Source organism: Cololabis saira, chromosome 7, assembly GCF_033807715.1.
Source record: "Cololabis saira isolate AMF1-May2022 chromosome 7, fColSai1.1, whole genome shotgun sequence".
In the NCBI taxonomy this organism is placed as follows: domain Eukaryota; kingdom Metazoa; phylum Chordata; class Actinopteri; order Beloniformes; family Belonidae; genus Cololabis; species Cololabis saira.
Window position 1 is genome coordinate 8,407,890 of NC_084593.1, and position 25,151 is coordinate 8,433,040.

A 25,151-nucleotide genomic window follows, 5' to 3' on the forward strand; every position below is an offset into this window, starting at 1 on the left:
AAAAAAAAAAAAAAAAAAAAAGGGGGGAGAAAAAAAAAAAAAAAAAAAAAAAAAGGGGGAAAATTGAAAACAACAACAAACTTAACCTACTGAACCCCCCACCCCCCACCCCCCAACTGCACTTACAACGACCCCATCCCCAAACGATGGAGAACCCAGTGCAAACTCCAGAAGGAGTCAGATCCCTGAAAAGAACACTTACGGCTTTAAGCATAACTAACAAGATAATAACTAACAAGCTTCGTGTTGAGCTCCTGCAAGCCCAGCAACATTAACAGAGAGGTACAACCAATCACGACCAAGTTAAACTGAAAACCACATACCGTGTATATATGGGAGAGAAAAAAAAAAAGAAAAAAAAAAACCGACACTGATGAACTGAAAAAAGTTCAACTAGACTTTGAGCGACGTGATGAAAGCGCTGGCCTCCTCTGCCGACCTGAACTCCCTTTCTGCGCCGTTGTGGGTGATGCGGAGGCGGGCGGGGTACAGCAGACCGTATCGGATCCCCGGGATCTCGCGGAGCCGGCGGCGGACGTCATTAAAGGCGGCTCGGGCACGGGCCGTCTTCTGGGTGTGGTCGGGAAAGACAGAAAAAGTCAACTCTCCACACGTAATCCGTTGCTGAGCCCTGGCTCGGCGCAATATATCCACACAGTCTGTATGATAGTGCAGACGGGCGATGATGGGACGAGGGCGCTCTCCGGGCTTCGGCTTCGGCTGGAGGGTGCGGTGCGCCCGGTCCAGGAGAGGCTCCTTCTCCAGGCTGAAAGCCTCCTTGAGCAGAGAGGGAATATCCGTAACAGCAGAAGAGGTGGAAAAATCTTCAGGAATTCCCACGATCCGTATGTTATTGCGCCGGGATCTCGCCTCCAGATCCTCGCATTTACCATCCAGCCTCATCAGTTCAGCTGACAGATGCTCCACTTTAGCCTGTAAGGTTGTGATGTCATCGGTGCAGGATGAAAGAGATGTTTCCATTTCAACCACGGTGTTCTTCAGAGCGCGCACATCAGACTGGATGTTTGTAATGCTTTTTGATAATTCCGACTTCACCGCTTGCAGCTCAGTCTTGATGCTCGACAGGTTTTCATTTAAAGCAGTCTGAAGCTCCGATTTAAAAACAGCCGCCATCTCAACGCGGAGTGATGCGAGCAGCTCGGCCTTAAAGTCGTGTGAAGGAGCGGCCCCGGCGGCCTCGGCCAGGCTGGACGGGGGGTCACCACGAGGCGGGGATGCTGCGTGCGGAGAGGGCCGCGGGGGTGGTGCGGATGGTTTGAGTTTTGGAGGCATTTTGGTCGGCAAAAATACGGGGCCAAAGTAGAATAATGAAGGTCGGGAAAAATAAACCGAAGGAAGATGAAAAAGCTGTACCAAAAATAGATATTTTTAAAGGTTGTTGCAGGAGCTCAAAAAAACACGTCCTAGTCCATTAGTCGCTACACCGGAGATAAATTTGATATTTAATGGTTTGCATTAATGGGCGTGGCAAAATGGCTCAACAGCGCCCCCTAGAAAACTTTGCGCCTCAAGCCCCATAATACGGTTTGACGTACATGAACGTAAATCGGTACACACCTGTATCATGTCGCAACTTAAAGAAAAGTCTCCTGGCGCCATGGCCGAAACCGAACAGGAAGGTGGCCATTTTGAACATTTTGAATTAATTGCGTAATTTTGGCGCAATTTATGCCATTCCTTCGGCAGTTAATACGGCCCGAACCGTAACGTGCACCCAGGTGTGTTATACATCAAAATATGCGTCTCCATCCTGCGACTACGTGCATTACTTTTCTCTTTCAAAAGTGTTACGGTGGCGACGACAGACGCCAAAAAGCGCGACCCCCTTCATCTGATTGGTCCATATTTGATAGTTCCCCAAAAGTCACCAAATTTTGCATGCAAGCCAGGCCTGGTGATAAATTTGATATTTCATGGTTTGCATTAATGGGCGTGGCAAAATGGCTCAACAGCGCTCCCTAGAATACTTTTCTCTGCCATAACTTTTGAATGGTTTGACATAAAGACTCGTGGTTGGTGTCATCGGACTCGGTATTGAGTCCTTGACCATAATTGTTGCAAATTAACCCCGCCCCTTCTTCTGATTGGTCGATATTTCATAGTTCCTATTTTCTGGCATAACTTTTGAATGGTTTGACATAGAAAGTCGTGGGTGGTGTCATTTCTGATATGCTTATGGTGGGCGGTGGCTGTGAATGCAAGGGCCCGTTCATCGCTGCTTGCAGCTTTAATTTATCTTTTTATTTACATTTATTTGTAAAAGCCAGGCGAACTCTGTAAGTAGAAACCCTGACGGTGCAAAAACTAGATGATATATTAAATCATGATCTCCTTCACTCGGTTGATTAAAAAAACTTAAGACAGTTGTGGATAAGTAGCTACTTTTACACAATAAACGTGCACCACAGACTAAAAAGAAACATCAAAGCCCTTGTGTTTTAATGACAAAACTGAACTGAGTACTGACCAATTCATTCAGCGATTTCTTTTAAATCCCACTACGATGTGCTGCACGTTTCTCTTTCTTACTCCTCCAGCTTGTGTAAGATTCCTTTATTGAACTTTACACGAGGCCTTTATAGACTTTTGGCTCCTCAGACAAAAGGAAAAAGAAAGGAAGCACTCAAAAGAGACAAGTATGTTTATAAGGAAGAATAATTGGGGCTGTTAACCAGCTGCCAAATAAAAATATTATAGCCAGACTACTTCAATGAAAAGCTTTTCATTGAGAAAAAAAAAAGCAATCTTGGGGCAAACATGAAAGTTTTATCGGGAAACAAAGACAACAAATGTTAAATCTGGATTTATTGACATGTAGATAGATTGGGAAGGGAGACGCATTATCTGCCTGACTCTGACTCTCTGGATATGTGATTTGAGAAGGTTTCAGAGGAACTCTGGGCATGTGTTCATCCAGCACCACTGGAAGTTTCTTATATAAAATGGATTAGAAACAAATGTTTGCACTCATGTGGATATAATCAAGTCCGGGGCTCTGCGGCCGGCCCGTTCAGCTGAGCTGTGCAAGAGGGATAACCGAGGGAAAAAAACGTCCAAACTCGCTCCTCTCGTTTCCAGAAAAGCAGCCACAGGGACTGGATGTCTCTGGGTGAATGAGCGTTTTCTGAAAGAAGCGGGGAGAAGGGTGGAGGTGAAGGGCGAGGAAAGCACGTTTCTCCTTCTCCCCTTCTCTTTTTTTTTTTAAGTTGCTGGCAGGACCTTCGGCGACCCGATCTGCTTTCAATTACCAGGGGAGGATGATGTTAGCCTTCTTCCTGTCCGTTATGTCTTGCACATGCAAACTCCAAAACATCCTGAAGTCTCACCGCTGTCCTCTCATCCCTCCTTCCTTCCCTCCTTCGCTGCTGCTCACAGCAAGTGATTTATCTTCATTGCAGAAAAAAAAAATGGCCACGGGATCGTGTGCACTCTTCCCCGGGCCGACCCCGTCTTTCCCCGGCGGATCGGCGGTCAGTGGTCCGACGGGCAGCTTAAGGGCTTTTTCTCGGCGTGCGTTAAGGGGGAAGAGAGGCGCCGCTCCGCTAGATGAGCCTTCACTTTACGGCGATGACGGTGTTTAGGTTATAAATTGCGTCTCTTGCCTTAAATGCGTGATGTAAGCTGGCCTGCGTCCCCCCCCCCGCGGCCACCAGGAGACTGAACGTAGCCGAGACACAACTGATAGTGATTATAAATGTACAATCCAACACAGATTGTGTCATTAAGAATGACGCCATAACCCAGGCAGGAAATCCAGATGTCTCTTAATATTTCTTTCCATTAATTTTTTCATCGTCGTCGAGCATGCAGGAGCGTTTGGTTGTTAACCGGTGTCTTTATGTGTGTTTGTTGTGTGTAAGGCAGCTAACTCTGATTTTCCTGCAGCCAGAGAGCAGTTATTGGTTTAATTATCGATTTGTCGCTGCAAACTTTTGAATCCTCGGCCCACACGGGGACCGGAGGCTGAACCCAGTTCAGCTCTGAAGACAGAGACCTCGTTCCTGCCTGCGGCTCTAGAACTGTAGATGTTTCTGCTTTTGCACCGACAGTAGCGCTAATAAATATGTTTTTGTAATAATGTTGCAAGCAGCGATGAAAAACTGATCTGATGGCTGAATCCGAACGTCTCATCGGCTACAGGAGGGTTAGGTTATTGTTTTGCTCTTTGGTTCCCTCACACGGAGGGTGTTTCTACGGTGGCCGAGACCCGCCATTGCTGAAAATAAAAGTAACGCTGCAAACAGAAACAAACGGCGCTGCAAATTAAAGAAATGCTGCAAATAAAAAGAAACGCCACTGCAAATAAAATAAACGCTTTGCAAATAAAATAAACGCTGCAAATAAAAGCAAACGCTGCAGCAAATAAAAGAAACGCTGCTGCAAAAAAAAAAAAAACACGCAAATAAAAAAGCCACAACGGAAGTGAATTACCGGGGACTATTTTTGCTGATGCACCGGTGTTTTTTACGTGAGAGGAGAAGAAGAAGATGAAGAGGAAGTAAGTGAAAAGGAAGAAATAAGAAGAGCAAGGAATAAGAAGAACAACGAACGAGAAAATAAGTGAAAAGGTTAGTGTTCAACGTCGCTACGTGTAATTTTTAATGTGTTAGGCAAAATTAGTCCCCGGTAATTCACTTCCGTTGTGGCTTTTTTATTTGCGTCGTTTTTTTTATTTTATTTGCAGCGGGGTTTCTTTATATTTTCAGCGTTTCTTTTATTTGCAGCGACGTTTCTTTTTGTTTGCAGCGTTTATTTTATTTGCTAAGCGTTTCTTTAATTTGCAGCAGCGTTTGTTTCTGTTTGCAGCATTACTTTTATTTTTAGCAATGGCGGGTCTCGGCCACCGTATGTTTTGGACCAACAATGTTGAAGACAAAAAACTAAAACTGCAAGACAGCTCGGAGGACAAAGTGGAAATTTAAAAATTGAACATTCTTAGTTTAAAACTCTTTTTTAAGCATCAATATAGAAAAAACAAGCGAGAATATGTTTTCTGGATTTTTTGCCCATTTAAAAAAAAAGAAGACATTAAAACATCCCATTTAGTGAACACTTCAACTCCAACTCAACTGTCCTGTCCAATCAAAGGTATTGAATATAATTAAGAAAAACAGACCTGGGAATCAGATAAATATGTAAGTTTGAGGTGAAAATCAAGCATTGAGGTTTGGAACGATGTTTAAGGTCCTCAAAAGAGAGTTCTGCACCACAATCGTCTGAATTCAGGGACGAATGTCCTTAATTACACAGAAACAAGTCACTCGTCACTATTTAGGGAGGATTGTATCACAGAAAGGTTTCAATGCAACCTGTTGGTTTCACAAGCAAAGTAATGATCATTATTGTTATTTCATTTGTATTGATTGGACTGATTTGGATTGAGTTGAACCGTGTTGTTGAAGTGCCTTGAGACGACACCTGTCGTGATTTTGGCGCCATATTTAATATGGACTCAGGAATCTCGTCTCCTTTCTTTCAGGAGATGCGTGGAGGCTGAGGACAACAGTTTTTTCTTATTTTTTTCTGCTTGCCTTCACAGATAGGAATGCTTGTGTTACGTAACAGCCAGCCGTCACATTTCCTCCACTGCATATTGGCTTAATAAACCCTGGACTTCATTGTTGCTCCATTACTCTGATGTTTTGTTTGTTTTTGTAGACCGACATCAACAGCTCCAGTTTATATGCACAACTTTTTAACAATCTCTGCAAGTTTTCTTGTTAACGGCATTTCCCATATTACACTTGTACAGTTATTCTCAACCTGTGGGGCAGCTTTAGACCCTTCTAGGTAGCGCTGGGGATCGATTCAAATGTCCAGAATCGATTCGATTCCGATTCTTAAGATTCAGAATCGATTATCAAGATTTGATCCGATTCGATTCCGATATTGATTTGGGTTCTGTGGGACCCAAATGTGGGACTGTAGTTCTGCAACATATTACTACCAGTATTATATTGAGATTCAACAGCAAGTATTGGCAGCTAATGATGCTGTAAGGACCAATCAGCTCCCAGAATGCTGATAGAACTGCTTTCAGAAACATCATGTGGGTCAGAATTACCAACAGATCCAGGGAGGAAACAGAGACGGATGAAATCGCTTTTATTTTTTCACACATTCCGTTTTTATTTGTTCCATTTTCGGTCTATTTTGGTTTTAAATTTTTGAGCATTTGGTTTCTAGCATTTTTTGCAAATGTAACCCCAAGACAGTATATAAAGTAATGAAATATAGACAATTTATGGAATTATAACCTAACACTTTAATGTTTTCATACCTTTAAACATATTTAAAGGCAAAAACATGGCACCAGTTATTCTCGTGTCCAACAAAACTTTTTTGGGGATAAACAAAAAAATAACCAAACGTAATGTAATGATGAAAAAAAAAAATACATAAATACATTTTTAAAAAATTGATCTTTAGACATATCAATCGATTTTTAGGAATTAATATGAGAATCGATTTAGAATTGGGAAATCGATTTTTTCAACACAGGCCTACTTCTAGGTTGTTTTCTTCTCTTTTTCTTAACAACTGCGGAAAATATAGCAGGCAAAATTTATATTTCAACATATGGAAATTCGTCTTCCTCCAAATGGTGCATGGGAGGAAAAGGTTTGGGAACCGACTGCACTTCGATGTCCGGCCATCACTCTGGATCGATCAACGTATGATGTCATTTTCAAAACGTCCACCGCAGATTTTTCCCTCATCGTGATAGAAAAAGTCTTAAGTAGGAGCTAGAAGATACCCTAACGAGAAAGAGTTCTGCAGTTTCTATATTTCTAACGTTGTGGACACAAAAAAAGAGGGCAAACTTCCTCCAATAACAATAAAGTCCATAACAAGGTTCCTGCGTTCCAAAAGCAACTTTCCAGAAGAACAACTACCAGCGCAGTAATCCACCAATCAGGCCTTTATGGCAGTGTGGTCTGACAGAAGCCATACCTCACTAAAAAGCACATGACAGCCTGCCCGGGGGTTTGCCAGAAGAGTCCCCGAACAGCTCACAGACCTTGGGAAGCAACATCCTCCGCACCGATGAAACAATCATTTAACTCTTTGGCCATAATTCCCAGCAGCGTTGGTGATTTAACCTAAGAATGAGCATCACCTCATTATTACCATCCCTCCAGTCAGACGTGGTGGGGATGCGTTTCCATGACAACAGGCTGTGATACTAGTCAGGAGAAAGAGAACGCTGTGTTAAGAAAAATATGAAGCGGCTCAAAGTTAAACCATTTTACAGAGTGAAGATCTGAAACTGCAGTGGAAGGTTAGATGTGAACAAAGAAAGATGTGATGGATACCAGCAAAACTGCAAAAACTCTGAACCATGCACGACTACGGATTTGTCTTAAGGTGCCCATATGGAACTCACCACTGCTCCATGTATCAATCATTAAACTGGTTTAATCAGCTCAAGAAGACAACACCACTGGCTCCAACTATGCAAATGTATCCACTTTAGTTATCCATCATACTTAAAACAATATTTGATTCCATATACATCCTCATATTCTCTTGGAAACACTCAGCAGCCCTTCTTTTTCGTTCCTTTAACCTTTAAAGAAATTTTAAATTTATCCAACCGCTGAATTCTTGAGACATAGATTTAAATTTGAAGTTGACCCCTGTGTTTTTTGCAATGAATCGGAAGAATCACTTGATCACATGTTTTTATTGTGTCCTGTCTCAAAAATCTTTGGGCAAGAAATTAGAAATTGGCTATCTTTAAAAATGAATGAAATTCCAAATTTAGAAATCATTAACATTATTTTTTATATAGATACTATTGACAAATCAGTGTCCTTCTTAGTTAATGTCATTCTCTTACTGGCTAAATATCACATACATTGTTGTAAGTGGAGAAAAATGAAGCCCTGTTTCCATTTTTTTATAAATGATTTCAAAAGTTTTTTTGTTTCTTTAAAAAATATTAAGTCAAATAACTCTGCAAAAAAATTAGTAACCGATATATCAAAGTATCTTTTATTTTAAGTCTCTTTCTGAAATGTCGATGCTATTTGCTTTGAAATGCCTTACTGTTCCTTTGTATTGACTTTACTTGTCTCTTATTTTTGTTTATATGTCTCTTGTTCATAAAACTTCCAGGATGTTCTTCTTTCTTATATTTCCTCTACCAGCAATTTTGTATAAAGTGTGTTTTTCTTGTTTAAAAAATTCTGTTCAATAAAAAAAAAAAAAAAAAACCTTTAAAGAAATTGGCAGACGTGTTTTTTAGTTTGAAGCCCCCATCAGGCTGGAACAACTTACCCATCAATATAAGAAAACTTAATTCGTTACATCTCTTTAAAAACTCACTATATTCCAACCTCAATAAACCATGTAGTTGCCTCTAGTGGTATTGCCCTCTCATTTTATTTTTATTTATTTTATATACAATGTATCTATTTCTTCATATACTGTACCATAATGATGATGATAATGACTATTATTAATATTAATATTGTTGTTCTTGTTGCTATTACTGCATTATATGCAGTGTTTACTTGGTTTGGTTTGGTGGGTCTTGGGGACTGGTGTGTGAGAGCCTTATGTATTATGTATGTTGTATGTAACTGTTTTGTATTGTGTTGTATGTTTTTTGTTAGACCCCCTTGAAAACGAGATGATTCATCTCAAGGGGATATCCATTAATAAATGTACTATCTACGGCCCCTGAGGAGCCCGGATCTGGAGGAACCAGATTTCAGTACGGTACATTTCTGTATAGCCTCAATCAACCAAGACAGGAAGACAGACAGAAGAAGAGGGGCTCCTCTCCTGAGAGGTGGTCGTACCTTGGGCACGTCGATAGCGACCTCCCTCATGGCGCTGGGCTTCACGGCGGACATGGCCCACTGCAGGTCCTGCAGCGTGACCGTCACCGTCCCCATCAGCTGCTGGTCCGACGCCGGTTGCTGGGAGCCGCCCAGTGCTCGCTTCAGGGCACGGAGACCTGCACGGGGAAGGGTCGTAAAGGTCAGAAATCCTTTCGGATCAGATGAATAAGATCCCTTTTTTAACAAATATCATAAAATACATTAAAAAAAAAGAACAATCGATGTCTGAACCATAATAATAACAATTAAAGCTGCAAGCAGCGATGAACGGGCCCTCGCACATGCAATGTTCACCAATAAAAGTCAAGGACTCAAAACTAAGTCTGATGACACCACCCATGACACTTTATGTCAAACCATTCAAAAGTTATTGCAGAAAAAAGGAACTATCAAATATGGACCAATCAGATGAAGGGGGGGCGCGCTTTTTGGCGTCTAGCGTCGCCACGGTAATGCTTTTGAAAGAGAAAAGTAATGCCCGTCGTCGCAGGAAGGAGACGCACATTTTGATGTATAACACACCTGGGTGCACGTTACGGTTCGGGTGAAGAAGCGGCCGAGGCAATGGAATAAATTGCTGCAAAATTACACGATTATTCAAAATTGCCGACTTCCTGTTCGGTTTCGGCCATGGCGCCAAGAGACTTTTCTTTAAGTTTTTCGTGCATGTACGTCAAACCGTATCGTGGGGCTTGAGGCACAAAGTTTTCTAGGGGGCGCTGTTGAGCCATTTTGCCACGCCCATTAATGTAAACCATGAAATATCACATTTTTCACCAGACCTGGCTTGCGTGCAAAATTTGGTGACTTTTGGGGCACGTTTAGGGGGAAAAAGGCCCTCATTTCGTCTGAAAAAAAAAAAAAGAGGGAAAAAAAATAAAAAATTCTTACAGATACAATAGGGCCTTCGTTAGTGCACTGTTAGTGCTCGGGCCCTAATGATGATAATGATAATAATGCCTCAGCTTGAATATACATGATGTCATCACTCTAACCAAGTTCTCCCTGAAGATATTTAGGCTCATAAATTATAGAAATTAAATTAAATAAGTAAGGATAAGATCTGAAACTGTTGCGTAAAAAAGCAACGCCGGTGGTAAAATTTGTGGCTGCATGATAGAGAAAAAAAGAAAGTGCCTGCAAATAAGTGAAGTGTACAAGTGTACCTGCCTCAGATTTAAAAACCATCTTTCTGCACATGTCTATATTTAAAAAAAACATGAAATGTGTCAGTATCCGGGACCGGCCCTCGTCTCTTCTCGCAGCATCAGTGCAGACTGACTGGACAGAAGCTCGTTCAGCTCTGCGAAGCGTCAAGGTCAACACTCAAATACTTTTACGAAGGAAATGTCACAAAACTACTTTATTTTATAAGTGGAAATGCTATTAAACACGTCTCCCAGCCATAAAAACCTGTTCCAGCTCTGTTGTTAGATGTGGAGTAGTTGCGGTCAAGACTCCAATAGGAACTACTTTTTCCTGTCACTTTGGAGAGAGGAAGTATTCCTACACTCCTTTTCACCCGCAACGCTTGTTCTCCACACGAGAGATGGAAACAAGTTAACAACCTCTGATTGTCGGACGTTGTTCTTGAGAATTGTTCCAACAATAATGGAAATGAACCTCTGGACCTTTGTAGAGTTTCCAAAGTTTATGCCAAAAAGGATCACACGCAGTCTTGTGCAAAAGTTAGTACCCCCTTGTTTGAACCTACTTTTTTTATTGCCTGTAAAAAAAACAATATAAATCTTTTAATCGGAGTGGCTCTTGGTATTGAGCAAATATAAAGACCAACAAGGTCCCATGACACTTCGGCTGGGTTGAGGTCTGGATTTTAAATTGGCCAGATTTACCAAACCTTGATTCTTTCCTTTTTTTCGGTCCTGCTTTGTGACCCGACTTCCACCATGGTGGCTGTGTTGCAGCTGCTCTCGCATCTGTCTGGTCTACAGAGTTCACGGTTCACTCGCCACCTGCAAAGGTGTCCAGGTCCCACGGCTGCAAACATCCTCCCGCGCCCCACACTGTGTGAGGTGTTGTGGTGAAATCCTGTGTGTGGTTTTCACCAAACATGGACATTACTTCAGAAGCGTTGTGGTTTGGTCACATGCAAGTTTTGTGAACCTCCGTTCACTCCGTCTCCCGGCAACCGTTCCCCACAAAGCATTGTTGTTTTTTACTCTTCTCATTGTGATGTCATAGACTTTAGCCATTAGGGTGATACAGTAAGTGAGGTGGTCGGTTATCTTGGATGTTTTTGTTGTCTTGTGTCAGTCTTCTTCCCCCTGAGAGCGTTGCACTTGGTAATAATCTTTCCCACAGTCGAGTTCAACCCTAAATCCTTTGGAAATGAGAGAGGTCTGTACACGAGCTGATGATCAACTCTTGCAGGGATGAACCCCTGGCTGGAACTAAGAGCCAATCCCAATACACCCCCTACTTTCTGCCACTAGCCCTAAAAATGAAGCCACAAACCGTACGGCCCTTGTAATCTTCCCTAGGGATTGGGACACCACTTGCTACGTCACTGCGTGGTTTACGTTCGGGTACGTAAGCGACTGCGTAGTTACGTTTGCACATACGTCACACCATATCAGGAAGCCCAGAGATAAAAGCTGTTTTAATTTCCACTGTAGCGCTGTTAATATGCCACTTTATTAAGTTTTAATATTTTTTCAGGCAAAAAAGTAACCGTAACCATATGCTCCGAAGTTTTCGGGGATGAGAGGATCGCCGGCAATTTATGGTTCCACGTTAAATCGAGGCAGAGCCTACGTTGTACGGTGCGCGTCGCCGCGTAACCTACGCCGTAGGCTCTGCGTTGGTGTAACGCAGAACCATAAATCAGCCTTTATTCTGGCGACATCTGAAGATACAACGCAACAACGGGCAAGCGAGTGATTATGTACATTCACTGAGTGAATAATATGAAAGTAAAATATATATTTCTCGCTAGAAATGTAATCAAAACGCATTTTTATGCAGAAACTAACTCAAAATATTGATTTTATTCACTAAAAAACAAGAAATGTCGCCATGGTTTTTTTTTTAATTCAGTCTGCAAATGATGACGTAAAGCATTCTGGGAAATTTTCTCAGGCCCTCGGTCGGTGAGTCAGAATCTGAAATCCCTCGCTGTGAAGGGCTAGATTCATACACACTAGCCCTCGGTATGTCCACTACCCCTAGATGCAAAGAGGAATTGGGACACCACTACCCTCACGGGAACGCACAAAATTTAGGGGTAGGACTGAAAAGTAGGACTAGGGGGGGATTGGGACTGGCCCTAAGACTCACTATGACAAGATTAAAACAGAGGGGTTTTGCATGTAACTGTAGAGCTGACAAAAGAGACTGCACTGACGCTATAAGCGGTTAGAAGTTAATGTGCATGAGACTGGAACGGTCAGGTTTGCATCGCAAGGGCGAAAACAGTCAAGCTATGAAGCCACTGAAAACATCTTGTGCACAAACTTCCTGCAAAGATTGCACCATTTACAGGTGGGAGGACGGGGTTTTTTCTTCCCTTTCCCCCCCCCCAACTAATTCATGCAGACTGAGTGTGGGCATTAATTAAAAGTTACAAAACCGGGTTCCTCTCATGCGTCCAAACCCCGAGAGTTTGGTAACGGCACATTAGAAACACTGTCAGGCCCAGTACACATGTCCACACATGCAGCACGCATAAACTCTTGGCTTCCTCCTCTCGGCACAAGGGCTGGGTGGGGGTCTGGGTGGGAGACGGAGAGGGCTGAGGGCTGGAGGGCTGGAGGGGAACGGACGTGGTCCAGGGCCGGGGGCCAGAGACCAGACGAGAGGGGATTTACGATCAGACAAGACTGCTTCCTGTTTATATTTTCCAGAGCCTGTCTGACGGCGCTGGGGACAGACGGATGGACAGGGAGAGAGAGGAAGGGAAGAAGGAGAAACACAATTAATGCAAGCAGGTTTTGTCTTCTGTGCGCCCGCCAAGCTGAGGTCAATGTGTTCCCCAGTCTCCCCCGTGTATGATGTCTTTCTTTGGCCTTTTCTTCCCCCTCCCCTCTCCTCTCCTCTCCTCTCCTCTCGATCCCAGTGCACCCACTCTCTCCTTCTTTGCTCTCGATCCCCCAGAGGTCCCCGACATCCCATCATCATTCCACCTGGCCGGCGCTTCGGCTCTTCATCTGCGTTAATGCTTGGGAGCCGCCCGGCGCAGACGGCACAAAAACATCTGGGGCCGAGTGGAACGAAGGAGGCAGGGCAGGACAGGATGTGGAAGGAAGCTCGGTCGAGGAGGGAGATGAGGAGCAGCAGCCACAACACCATGTGCACTAATCCCCGACCATCAGCTGCCTGGGCCCGAGAGCTGGAAACGCCGACAGGACGATGGAAGGGGGGGGGGGGGGTAAAACAAACTGCTGTGTGTTTATGTCATTTGAAGTTAGCAGACCCTTTCTGAATTTGAGTTTGGGTTTTTTTTTTTCCTACTTTGGAGCATCTGTAAAAGTCCAGACCACTTCCCCTGCAACGCATAGACCAGTGTCTCCCAACCTGGGGTCCGGGGCCCCCTGGGGGGGCGCCAGAGATCTCTGGGGGGGCACGAAACTTTGTCTGCTTTGAAATTATGCAGTTGTAAAAATTACATTTGCGAATGAGTCATTCATAAGACATTGTTAGGATTAATTCATGAATGTCTTCAATATTTTTTGTGTTTTTTATACACGTGACAAACACAGGAAATGATTTCATTCCTTATTATTACCGTATTGGCCTGAATATAAGACAGTGTTTTTTGCATTGAAATAAGACTGAAAAAGTGGGGGTTGTCTTACATTCGGGGGCTAGACGTTATACCCATTCACAACGCTAGATAGCGCCAAATATCTTTTTTTTTTCACATTTTTATTGGGAACCGATGACATACAGAAATCCAACACAAGCTACATGGTCCTCCGTATTTTTTCCCCCCATTTTCCAAGAAAGGCGTGCTAAAACCTGAACAGAGCAGCACTTTCCAACAACCCCCCTACACCCCTCAACTTTAGAAAAATAATGTAAAAAGAAAATTAATTAATTAGTAAATAAACAGAATAAAACAAACAAAACAAAACCTGTAAGTGATAACAAGAGTACATAAAAAGGATGAAAAAGAGACTATATAAAATCAGCTAAATGAAATAAACCGAACACACAAAAAACAAATTAATTATACAAAAAAAAAGAAAGAAAAAAAAAAGAATAAAAAATAAATAAATTTAAAAAAGTAAATAAAAAGAAAAGTAAATAAATAACGAGGGATGCCCTGGGTGCCCACCTCACAGCATGAGAACATAGAATCAGCTAGGATCCAGAGAGGTAAGAGTATTCACATAGGTGATGACAGGCTGCCATCTTATGTGGCGCCAAATATCCTTAAAGCGAATGCTGAACTTAACTCCCCAGGCCAAAGCAAACCCCTGTGACGAAAAATAAAAATAAAAAATAGTATAAGAAAGAAAAGAGAAGAAAATAAGAGAAGAGATAACAGAAAGTGAAGAAACGTAGCGACAATCTGGAGAAAAGAGGGTGGAAGTTCGGCAGGTAAACCGGCAGCTGAGGAGAAGTTATGATGCAAACTTCAAGGTAAACCGGCAGCTGAGGAGAAGTTATGATGCAAACTTCAAGATAATGATTTCAAATAGTCAAAATAACATGCTTTTTCTCTCGAATATATTGTTTATAATCATTTGTTTCAGATGTACTGTCATTATTTTCTGTATAAAAATTTTATTTGGTGTTCAAAAAGTCTTTCTTCAAACTTGTGTCTTGAAAAAAAGGGGGTCGTCTTATAATCAGGGTCGTCTTATAGTCGGGACAATACGGTATATCATTACTCAACATTTAATCTAATCCGACAGGTTGTTAAAGAAAAATGTTTAAAAAAATGTGGTCTCATATTAAAAAGAGAGATTTTTCAGAATTTTTTTATGTCCTTTTATGTCCTTTTGTGCGTATTTTATACATTGGTGATATTTGGAGAAAAACAAAGTCATATGTATAGAGCGGGAGGGTCGGCAACTCGCGGCTCTAGAGCCGCATGCGGCTCTTTAGCGCCGCCCTAGTGGCTCCTGGAGCTTTTTCAAAAATGTTTGACCTTTTTTTTTCCTTTTTTTTCTACTTTTTTCTATTTTTTTTCTCTTTTTTCTTTATTTGTTTTTTCTTCTTTTTCTCTCTTTTTCCTTCTTTCCTTTTTCCTTTCCTTTTTAATCTCGACATTTCGACTTTTTTCTCGAACTTTTGACTTTTTTCTCGACATTTCGACTTTTTTCTCAACATTTCGACTTTTTTCTCGAAGTGCATAATGAAAAAAAAATCTTCCCCCAGTTCTAACTAATATAGCTACATGCAGCATGTGTTGCCTTCATTCTAAGGCTTATACAAGACTTTTCATTTTCTGCATCTCCAGACATATTTGTTGTTTGTGTTTTTGGTCCAATATGGCTCTTTCAACATTTTGTGTTGCCGACCCCTGGTTTAGAGAGTAAACCAAAGAGAAATGTATCAAAATAACATAATTAATGTTCATTTTTTTCAATTAAAGACTATTTTGGTGCTAGTACGTACGGGGTCGGGGGGCCCGGCTGGTCTTAGACACAAGTAGGAGGGGAAACAAGGAGAAAAGGTTGGGAACCACTGGCATAGACAACAGAATAAGCAGCAAAAGTTTAAAAGACGGAGAGAATAATCATTTCTGTAAGATTGTTTTTAAATATTTTGGAAAGAAGAACAAGCTGACATGCAGTTGTGAGTTACACTTCAAAACTGAGGTAACTCTCTTGACCGTTTTCCATAAACAGCAAAACCCCCGCACTCACTCGTGTCTGCGAAATGTTGGATTTTTCTACATTTCAATCCCCATTTGTTTCATTTCCCCCCGGGTGAGCTCAGACTGACAGCTAATCTAAAGGTTCCAGTCAAATATTATGACTCCGTACGAGTCCCCGTCGGATGAGAAACGCTGCTGACATGTGTTTAGCAAAAGTTTCAGCGGGGAATCATGCGAAAGCTGTCTGGAGCAGAGTGGGGAGAAGTTTGCCAGCTGTAATGAAAAGCCTCGCAGAGACGCGGCCTGACCGGAGGGGTAGAAGGGGTTTGTAAGCCGCAGAGCTCCAAATCCAGCCTGGATGCCCCGGAGGGCGGCGGAAACTTGACTCAATGATGTGCCTTCAACATTTGCGCTTTAAGGATTCACCCTATCCCCGAATGTTCTTGGCCGCTTGCAAGCACACATTGGTTTAGTTATGAAAACATCCGATGGGAAGGAAGGGAAGGGAGGAGAGGAAAAAAAGAAGAAGAAAAAAAAAAGAAAGAGGGAGAGAGAAAGAAACAACACAACACAATTTAATCTGAACCGTATGTGCACTCTCTTTCCCCCGTTTCTTTCCTTTCTTTTTTTGTGCTCTGCTTCCGAGAGATGCTTCGAATTCAGCGGGGATCTACGGGGAATTGAGAAAAAAAAAAAAAAAACTAGGGGCCTCCTAAATGAACAAGAATGAACATTTGCAAAACATCACACCAGGGTCTAAACTAAGAACGGAGGAGAAAGGAGGAACTGGTTTCATGGGATCGGGGTTGGCCGGTGGAAAACAGAGAATAATTATTTGTGTTATTTGCTGCAGGCATGGTCTTAATTACGTGCATTCAAAACAGACCTCCCCCTTCCAATCTCGTCCATTCTCTTCAGGGGTCACCTCTGCTTCTGCTCACATCAAAACCGCTCCCCCCCTCGCTGCGCAATCAAATTGAAAACATTAAATAATTACAGCTGCGAGCGAGGATGCTGGACTTCGCACCTCCAGGCATGTTGGAGGTCAGGGCCTCTGCTGCAGACATGTGGGCGTCTTCGGGTCTTCGGGCCTCTTTGGAAGTCGTTTCAAAGGAGTTGCACATCCTTTTCTTGTCTCTCACGAGGCATGACAGAATACCCAGTGCATATGTGCCTCGTCCCTCTATAGCGTTTATGAAACACACCCTGTAAATTTACTCCATACTGGACCAAGGCTGCAGCACGAAAGCAAAGGTTTCCAGGCAGCAGTGGTGTGGCGATGGGAGTTCTTGCAGGAATACTGGACACCAGATGTGTTCATGCCGGGATGCACATCAACAATGTCAAAGTCTCGGGAGCAGCAGGCAACACATGCATGCCATACTGAGACATGGCTGTCAGGACGGAACATCAAAAACGCTTGTCGTTTCCTCCTGATCTGGATGTCTGTGAAGTGTCACGTTGGTTTTTCCGTTTCCAAACCAAATCAAGAAACGGGAAACGTAAGGAGTTTACTTTTGTTGTTTTGCTTTTGTGAGAGCAAATGAGAAAAACGGGACGAGAAAAGGTCAAACATTATCGATCTGCTTGCTAGGAATGGGTGATATTTTACCGTTCACGATAAACCTTCAAAAAATTCCCCACGGTAAGAATTTGTCATCTCGCGGTAAAAAATAATAATTTCCCGTTGAGAGATAAAGAGCCTGAAAGAAAGAAAGAAAGAAAGAAGAAGCCTAAAAAGAAAGAAAGAAAGAAAGAAAGAAAGAAAGAAAGAAAGAAAGGAGCAAGAAAGAAGAAAGAAGAAAGAAAGAAAGAAGCCTAGAAAGAAAGAAAGAAAGAAAGAAGAAGAAAGAAAGAAAGAAAGAAGCCTAAAAAGAAAGAAAGAAAGAAAGAAAGAAGCCTAAAAAGAAAGAAAGAAAGAAGAAAAAAAGAAAGGAGCAAGAAAGGAGCAAGAAAGAAGAAAGAAAGAAAGAAAGAAAGAAAGAAAGAAAGAAAGAAAGAAAGAAAGAAAGAAAGGAGCAAGAAAGAAAGAAAGAAAGGAGCAAGAAAGAAAGAAAGAAAGAAAGAAAGAAAGAAAGAAAGAAAGAAAGAAAGAAAGAAAGAAAGAAAGAAAGAAAGAAAGAAAGAAAGAAAGAAAGAAAGAAAGAAAGAAAGAAAGAAAAGAAAGAAAGAAAGAAGAAAGAAAGAAAGAAAGAAAGAAAGAAAGAAAGAAAGAAAGAAAGAAAGAAAGAAAGAAAGAAAGAAAGAAAGAAAGAAAGAAAGAAAGAAAGAAAGAAAGAAAGAAAGAAAGAAAGAAAGAAAGAAAGAGTCCATACCGCCCAGCCCTACTGCTTGCAAAACAAACAAAAACACACAAAAACAAAAGACAATTGGTCCGTTTACTGCACTAGATGTTGGGAAGATCCCCCATCACAATGGGAACAACATGGTTCCTCTCATTTAAGAAGAAGAAACCCTGAAACAGTAGCTGTCCAGCCCCGGTGATCCGTTATCACTTTGCAAAAGTCGTGCTCCTAACAAGGAGCTTACGGCGTTTTTTTTGTTACTACAAAACAACCTTCAACTCGTTTTCCCAGCGTTCCATCACACGAGGAAAACAAGACCTTCGTTTCTGTTTCTCCTTCCCAATCTGTCTTTGAAAATGGAAAAAATGCTGATCCCCACCCCGCCCCCCCCATTTGTTTTTATGTCATTCGGTTTTGATTTTACAGAAGAAGAAAGAAACAAAACAAAAAAATAAACTCGGAAACAAAGAATGAACTTCGGAGGAATTGGTTAAAATATAAAAGGCGGTAAAATTATGGCCAGAAACCAGAGATGAATCTAAATGGTTCAACTGTTGTTGGGCTACGGGGCTGTGCACGTGATAAATGTTAAGGAGGATTTAAGGCAGAGTAATATCCAATCGAATATGCTAATTTCGCTGGTTTTTATCTACCAAACATCGTATTGATCAGCTAAAATCTGTAGTTGGAGTATATGAGGTGAAAATTCATACTTTGATTCAAAATGGTCATTTCCTGTTGGTCGAGGCCTAGTAATAAAAAAAAAAAAAAAAAAAAACTCATAATGCTCCGTTGAAATCTACTGAAACAACTTTCTGTGCACCACTCTCTCATCTCACTCATCTTCTTCCGCTTATCCGTTCCCGGGTCGCGGGGGCAGCAGTCTCAACAGAGATGCCCAGACTTCCTTCACCCCAGACACTTCCTCCAGCTCTTCCCAGGCCAGCCGAGAGACATAGTCTCTCCAGCGTGTCCTGGGTCTTCCCCGGGGTCTCCTCCCGGAGGGACATGCCTGGAACACCTTCCTAGGGAGGAGGGACATGCCTAGAACACCTCCCTAGGGAGGAGGGACATGCCTGGAACACCTCCCTAGGGAGGATCCAGGAGGATCCGGTACAGATGCCAAAGCCACCTCAGCTGACTCCTCTCAATGTGAAGGAGCAGCGGCTCGACTCCGAGCTCCTCCCGGGTGACCGAATTCCTCACCCTATCTCTAAGGGAGCGTCCAGCCACCCTGCGGAGGAAACTCATCTCTAAGGGAGCGTCCAGCCACCCTGCGGAGGAAACTCATCTCGGCCGCTTGTATCCGCGATCTTGTCCTTTCGGTCACTACCCAAAGTTCATGACCATAGGTGAGGGTAGGTGCGTAGATTGACCGGTAAATCGAGAGCTTCGCCTTTCGACTCAGCTCCTTCTTCACCACGACGGTCCGGTACATCGACCGCATTACTGCGGACGCTGCACCGATCCGTCTGTCAATCTCACGCCACCCTTTCCCGGTGGAGAACCATGGCCTCGGTCTTGGAGGTGCTGATTCTCATCCCTGCCGCGTCGCACTCGGCCTCAAACCGCCCCAGCACATGCTGAAGGTCCCGATCCGATGAAGCCAACAGGACAACATCATCTGCAAAAAGCGGAGATGAAATCCTGTGGTTCCCAACCGGATCCCCTCCGGCCCCTGGCTGCGCCTAGAAATCCTGTCCATAAAAATTATGAACAGGACCGGTGACAAAGGGCAGCCCTGCCGGAGTCCAACATGCACCGGGAACAAGTCTGACTTACTGCCGGCAATGTGAACCAAACTCCTGCTCCGATATAAATAAATCAATAGAAAAAAAAAAAAAAAAGTCGTGCATGGTCACATTCTGACATCGTCCACGCGGGCCGGTCCTTACTAGCCCATCCTCCTCCCTCTCTGCTGTGCTTCAGCCCCAACTCCTGCTGCACCTGTTGCAGTAGCAGTAATTAGTCCTTTTTAGACTTAGGTTCAAAATGAGACATCACGGTTGAGCATCTATCGTTCAGTTTTGATGGTTCACATTAACCGCAGAGAGGGACAGAGGGGAAAAAAGAAATAAATCATTTTGAGGGGTTTAGATCCACTACAGGGGAGGCTGAAAGCCAAGGGATGCACAGGGGAACTCGCTTATAATATAACATGAGATAAATCAAACCACCAGGAGGCTGGTGGGGCACTACTCTGGACTTGAACTCTTTAAATTTACACATTTTTTCACAGCCTGACTTCCCCGTCACTCGTGGAGCCCTCAGAAATAGATAATTCAGCTTTTCTTTCATCTTTGAAGTGGCAGGTGAGAGGAAAAGTTTGAGAACAGCTGTTTTTCTTGGTCTTGTCTCTATCCATGCATCCCAGGTGATTCCAAGCCATCTGAGAGACATCATCTCTCCAGCGTGTCCTGCTGGTCGGAGGGCGTCCAGGGGGAAGAAAGACGGTGCTCTCTACAGATCCATAATTCAAGCATCTGCAGCTGAAGCAGCACCACATCCCGGGCCGTCCCTCAGCTTTCAGTACGGTGAAGACCCAGATCCCCAGATCCAGCAGGAACACGAGGGGGAGTTTCAGGAGCAATGACAGAACATCCATCATCTCCGATAAAAGTCATCCGTCTAGTCAACATTTCAACGTGAAGTAAATCAGGGCCGAGCCCGAGTGCCCACGAGCCACAGATCCCTCGCGACACTGCCCTCCGATGAATTGTGAAATGCTTTGGGCATTACACCGTCCCAAAAAACCACGGGAAGCTTTTCATTAATCGCCGGGGCCTCCGGAACGCTCTCTGTACCTGTATTTAAAACCCCCAACATCTGTTCCCGAAGCTGCAAAACAGCGATAATATGTGCCCTTGGAGTGAGCTCACACAAACACGCAGGGATGATGCTTGCACACGCACACACACACACACACACACACACACACACACACACACACGACACAAGGAGAGCCGTGTGCAGATATGGACCCACACACACATGCACGCAGCTGTCACCGGGGAAAGGTAAGTGCAGGGGTTAAAGAGTACAAGCAGCACATTTCCGGATTTTATAAACAGAGGCCTCAAATAAACTTCACATGCTGATCCGACTGATATTTATGTGGCCTGTCCTCAAATTCCTGCAGCGTCTTTAAAAGGACAAACGAGTTGGAAAAAGCACTTTATAAGGCAAGGCTGCAGATGTAAACATCAGCGAGCATTTAGCGCTGTTTGCTCCATTTAGCCTTCCCCTGCACAATTTATGACAAACACACAAAACTCGCCTAATTTTTTTTCCCCCCTTTGCTTCTCCATAGGACTAATCTCCAGGACTCTTCGTTTCCTGCGCCTGCGGCTCCAGCAGGATCAATAGTTTGGGTTAGAGCAGGGGTCGGCAACTCAAAATGTTGAAAGAGCCATATTGGACCAAAAACACAAAAAACAAATATGTCTGGAGCCGCAAAAAATGAAAAGTCTTGTATCAGCCTTAGAATGAAGACGACACATGCTGCATGTTTCTATATTAGTTATAACTGGGGGAAGGTTTTTTTTTTTATTGTGCACTTCGGGAAAAAAGTTGAAATGTCGAGAAAAGTCAAAATTTCGAGAAAAAAGCTGAAATGTCAAGATTAATGTTGAATTACAATCTTAAGAAAAAAGTCGAAATGTTGAGAAAAAAGTCGAAATTTTGAGGAAAAAGTCAAAATGTTGAGAAAAAAGTCAAAATGTCGAGATTAATGTTGAAGTACAGTCTCGAGAAAAAGGTTGAAATGTTGACAAAAAGTCGAAATGTCGAGAAAAAAGTCAAAATGTCAAGATTAATGTTGAAGTACAGTCGAGAAAAAAGTCGAAATGTCAAGAAAAAAGTCGAAATCTCGAGAAAAAAGTCGAAATCTCGAGAAAAAAGTCGAAATATTGAGAAAAAAGTCGAAATGTCGAGAAAAAAGTGGAAATATTGAGAAAAAAGTCGAAATGTCGAGAAAAAAGTCGAAATGTCAAGAAAAAAGTCAAAATGTCAAGATTAATGTTGAAGTACAGTCGAGAAAAAAGTCGAAATGTCAAGAAAAAAGTCGAAATCTCGAGAAAAAAGTCGAAATCTCGAGAAAAAAGTCGAAATATTGAGAAAAAAGTCGAAATGTCGAGAAAAAAGTCAAAATGTCAAGATTAATGTTGAAGTACAGTCGAGAAAAAAGTCGAAATGTTGAGAAAAAAGTCGAAATGTCGAGAAAAAAGTCAAAATGTCAAGATTAATGTTGAAGTACAGTCGAGAAAAAAGTCGAAATGTTGAGAAAAAAGTCGAAATGTCGAGAAAAAAGTCAAAATGTCAAGATTAATGTTGAAGTAAAGTCGAGAAAAAAGTCGAAATGTCAAGAAAAAAGTCGAAATCTCGAGAAAAAAGTCGAAATCTCGAGAAAAAAGTCGAAATATTGAGAAAAAAGTCGAAATGTCGAGAAAAAAGTCAAAATGTCAAGATTAATGTTGAAGTACAGTCGAGAAAAAAGTCGAAATGTTGAGAAAAAAGTCGAAATGTCGAGAAAACAGTCAAAATGTCAAGATTAATGTTGAAGTACAGTCGAGAAAAAAGTCGAAATGTCAAGAAAAAAGTCGAAATGTCGAGAAAAAAGTCGAAATGTTGACAAAAAGTCGAAATGTCGAGAAAAAAGTCAAAATGTCAAGATTAATGTTGAAGTACAGTCGAGAAAAAAGTCGAAATGTCGAGAAAAAAGTCGAAATGTCGAGAAAAAAGTCGAAATGTTGACAAAAAGTCGAAATGTCGAGAAAAAAGTCAAAATGTCAAGATTAATGTTGAAGTACAGTCTCGAGAAAAAAGTCGAAATGTTGAGAAAAAAGTCGAAATGTCGAGAAAAAGGAGCTCCAGGAGCCACTAGGGCGGCGCTAAAGAGCTGCATGCGGCTCTAGAGCCGCGGGTTGCCGATCCCTGGGTTAGAGTCTCCTAACAGGATTCTCATTAAGCTTTTTTAGCCGTGACTTTGCATAATTGCCGAGTAAATCATTCAGGATATCTGATGGGAGTCGGAGAAGTGGATGCAGCGGTATCGGGCCCTCATCTCTGCCATCAAATAAGCGGCTATCCGAAAAGCTTTCAGCTGACACAGCGCAGAGGGTTGTGTTTATTATTCCACATAATCAATTTTACTGGCCTCCTTTGTTCCACTGGGCTTCCCCTGTTTAGGGAGGCTTGTAAACAGCGCATCCGGATGTGGCACAAACCAAAACAAGCGCACACAGGAGCACACACACCCCGGCAAACGTGCACACTCACACACACCATTTGCAGTGTTTAGACTGTGGGAATGAGTCATCTGCTCGCACCGGGATCAGTGTAACGCCAGCAGGACGACAGAGAGACGCCCAGCGTCTGCGCGGCTCCACCAGACCACATGATAGCTGCCCGCACCGCAGAGAACACCTAAAGGGATTCATTATGAAATGCAGCTTTGTGTCGTTTTTTTTCTAGTGGGTTGGAAACGGGGTTAATGTTAACGTTTAGGGAAATAAGACCTGCAGAAGTCTTTGGCATGCATCTCCTAAACACCACACCTGACGTGGGCCTCATCTTCGTCTGAAGCTGCACGGCTCTTTATTTGCAAATATTAAGTTCTTCAAATACAACCACAACTCCAATTTAGTTGGGACAAAAGAAAAGGATACAATGATTTGCAAATATTGAACATTGGAGGAGATATATTTTCCATTTCATGAGAAATATGACCTCATTTTGTATTAAACTGGAGCAGTTGAAGAGAAAAAAGCCTGAAATGAATTGAAACTTGGCCAATAAAAGGCTGGAAAAGTAAATGATACTAAAAAGAAACACCTGGAGGAACATCTTGCAACTAATTAGTTATTTATTTCTTCGTTATTTCATAATAATTATTGTGAAATTATTATTTCACTAGTTATTTTACAGTCATATAATTCAGGCAACAGCTCAAAAAACATTTTAAATAACACTAAGCCAAATCAATATCGAATCGAATCATGATAATCGATTCTGAATATAAGAATCGGAATTGAATCGATTCTTGACATTTGAATCGATACCCAGCCCTAGGGCTGTGCGATTAATCAATTTTAAATCTAAATCGGATTCATTAATCAAAACAATATTAAAAAAAAAAGGAAAATCGGGAAATCAATTTTTTACTTTGTTTGGTCAAGAAGATTGTTAATGTTGTCACTTTACTAAACTCAAGGAGGATTTACAACCACAACTCCAATTTAGTTGGGACAAAAGAAAAGGATACAATGATTTGCAAATATTGAACATCGGAGGAAATATATTTTCCATTTCATGAAAATATGACCTCATTTTGAATGACTTGAGCAGTAGAAGAAAAAAAAAAAAGCCTGAAATGAATTGAAACTTGGCCAATAAAAGGCTGGAAAAGTAAATGATACTAAAAAGAAACACCTGGAGGAACATCTTGCAACTAATTAGGTCAAACCACATCAGAGACGTGATTGGGTCTAAAAGGAGCAACTTACAACCAGTGAGGGACTCAGAATTATGTTCAATGTCAGTGGAAACTGTGAAATACATCGATACATCGATAGGTTTTTTTTGTATTTTTTGTATTTTGTGTCTCTAATGTTGTTTATAAAACTAAGCTGGTTCCTTATCTCATTGTTATGTCCTTCATGTCGTGTATTTGCAGGATAAAGACCAGTCTGTGACATTAGTGGCTGTTATAGTTTCATAGGAGTCTAATGATGCTCTTCTAGTTTAAGGCTCACAATGACCTGTAACAACAATATAGTATGGGTATATTATACATTTCCTGAATCCTTATGGTCCTGTGAGTATTCCAGTCTTTGTATTTTGTGTCTCTGTTGTTCCTAGATGACACACGGCTAAAAGATAGTATATCATTTAGGCGAAAATTGTGTAAAAATGTGCGTTTATAGTTTAAAGAGCTGCAGTGACCTCTATGTTGGTCAGAAAGATTCACATCTTAGCTTGAATGAATGCTTAAAATGATACCAAAGACAATATTGTGAAACATTGACAGATATCCTGTACATGAGTCTAAACCAGGATATGCAGCAGCATCTAAAATGTAATTTTCTGAGGGGCTGGGTAACTTCATGAGCTGATAACTATGATACAGCTGCCACTCAAGAAGGGTTATCATACCAAAATATTATCTATAGACATGGATCTTTTCAAAAAGTAAGTTTGGTCACCTTG

At 42.0% G+C, this 25,151-nt stretch overlaps 1 protein-coding gene across 1 annotated transcript in view; it reads right to left on the reverse strand.

The window, feature by feature from the left end:
- The window catches only part of afg2a (AFG2 AAA ATPase homolog A), a 354,383-nt gene that overhangs the window by 290,667 nt on the left and 38,565 nt on the right, over window positions 1-25,151 (reverse strand). Inside the window, 1 exon segment of the mRNA XM_061724760.1 lies at window positions 8,832-8,989. Coding sequence (XP_061580744.1) covers window positions 8,832-8,989 — 158 coding nt within the window.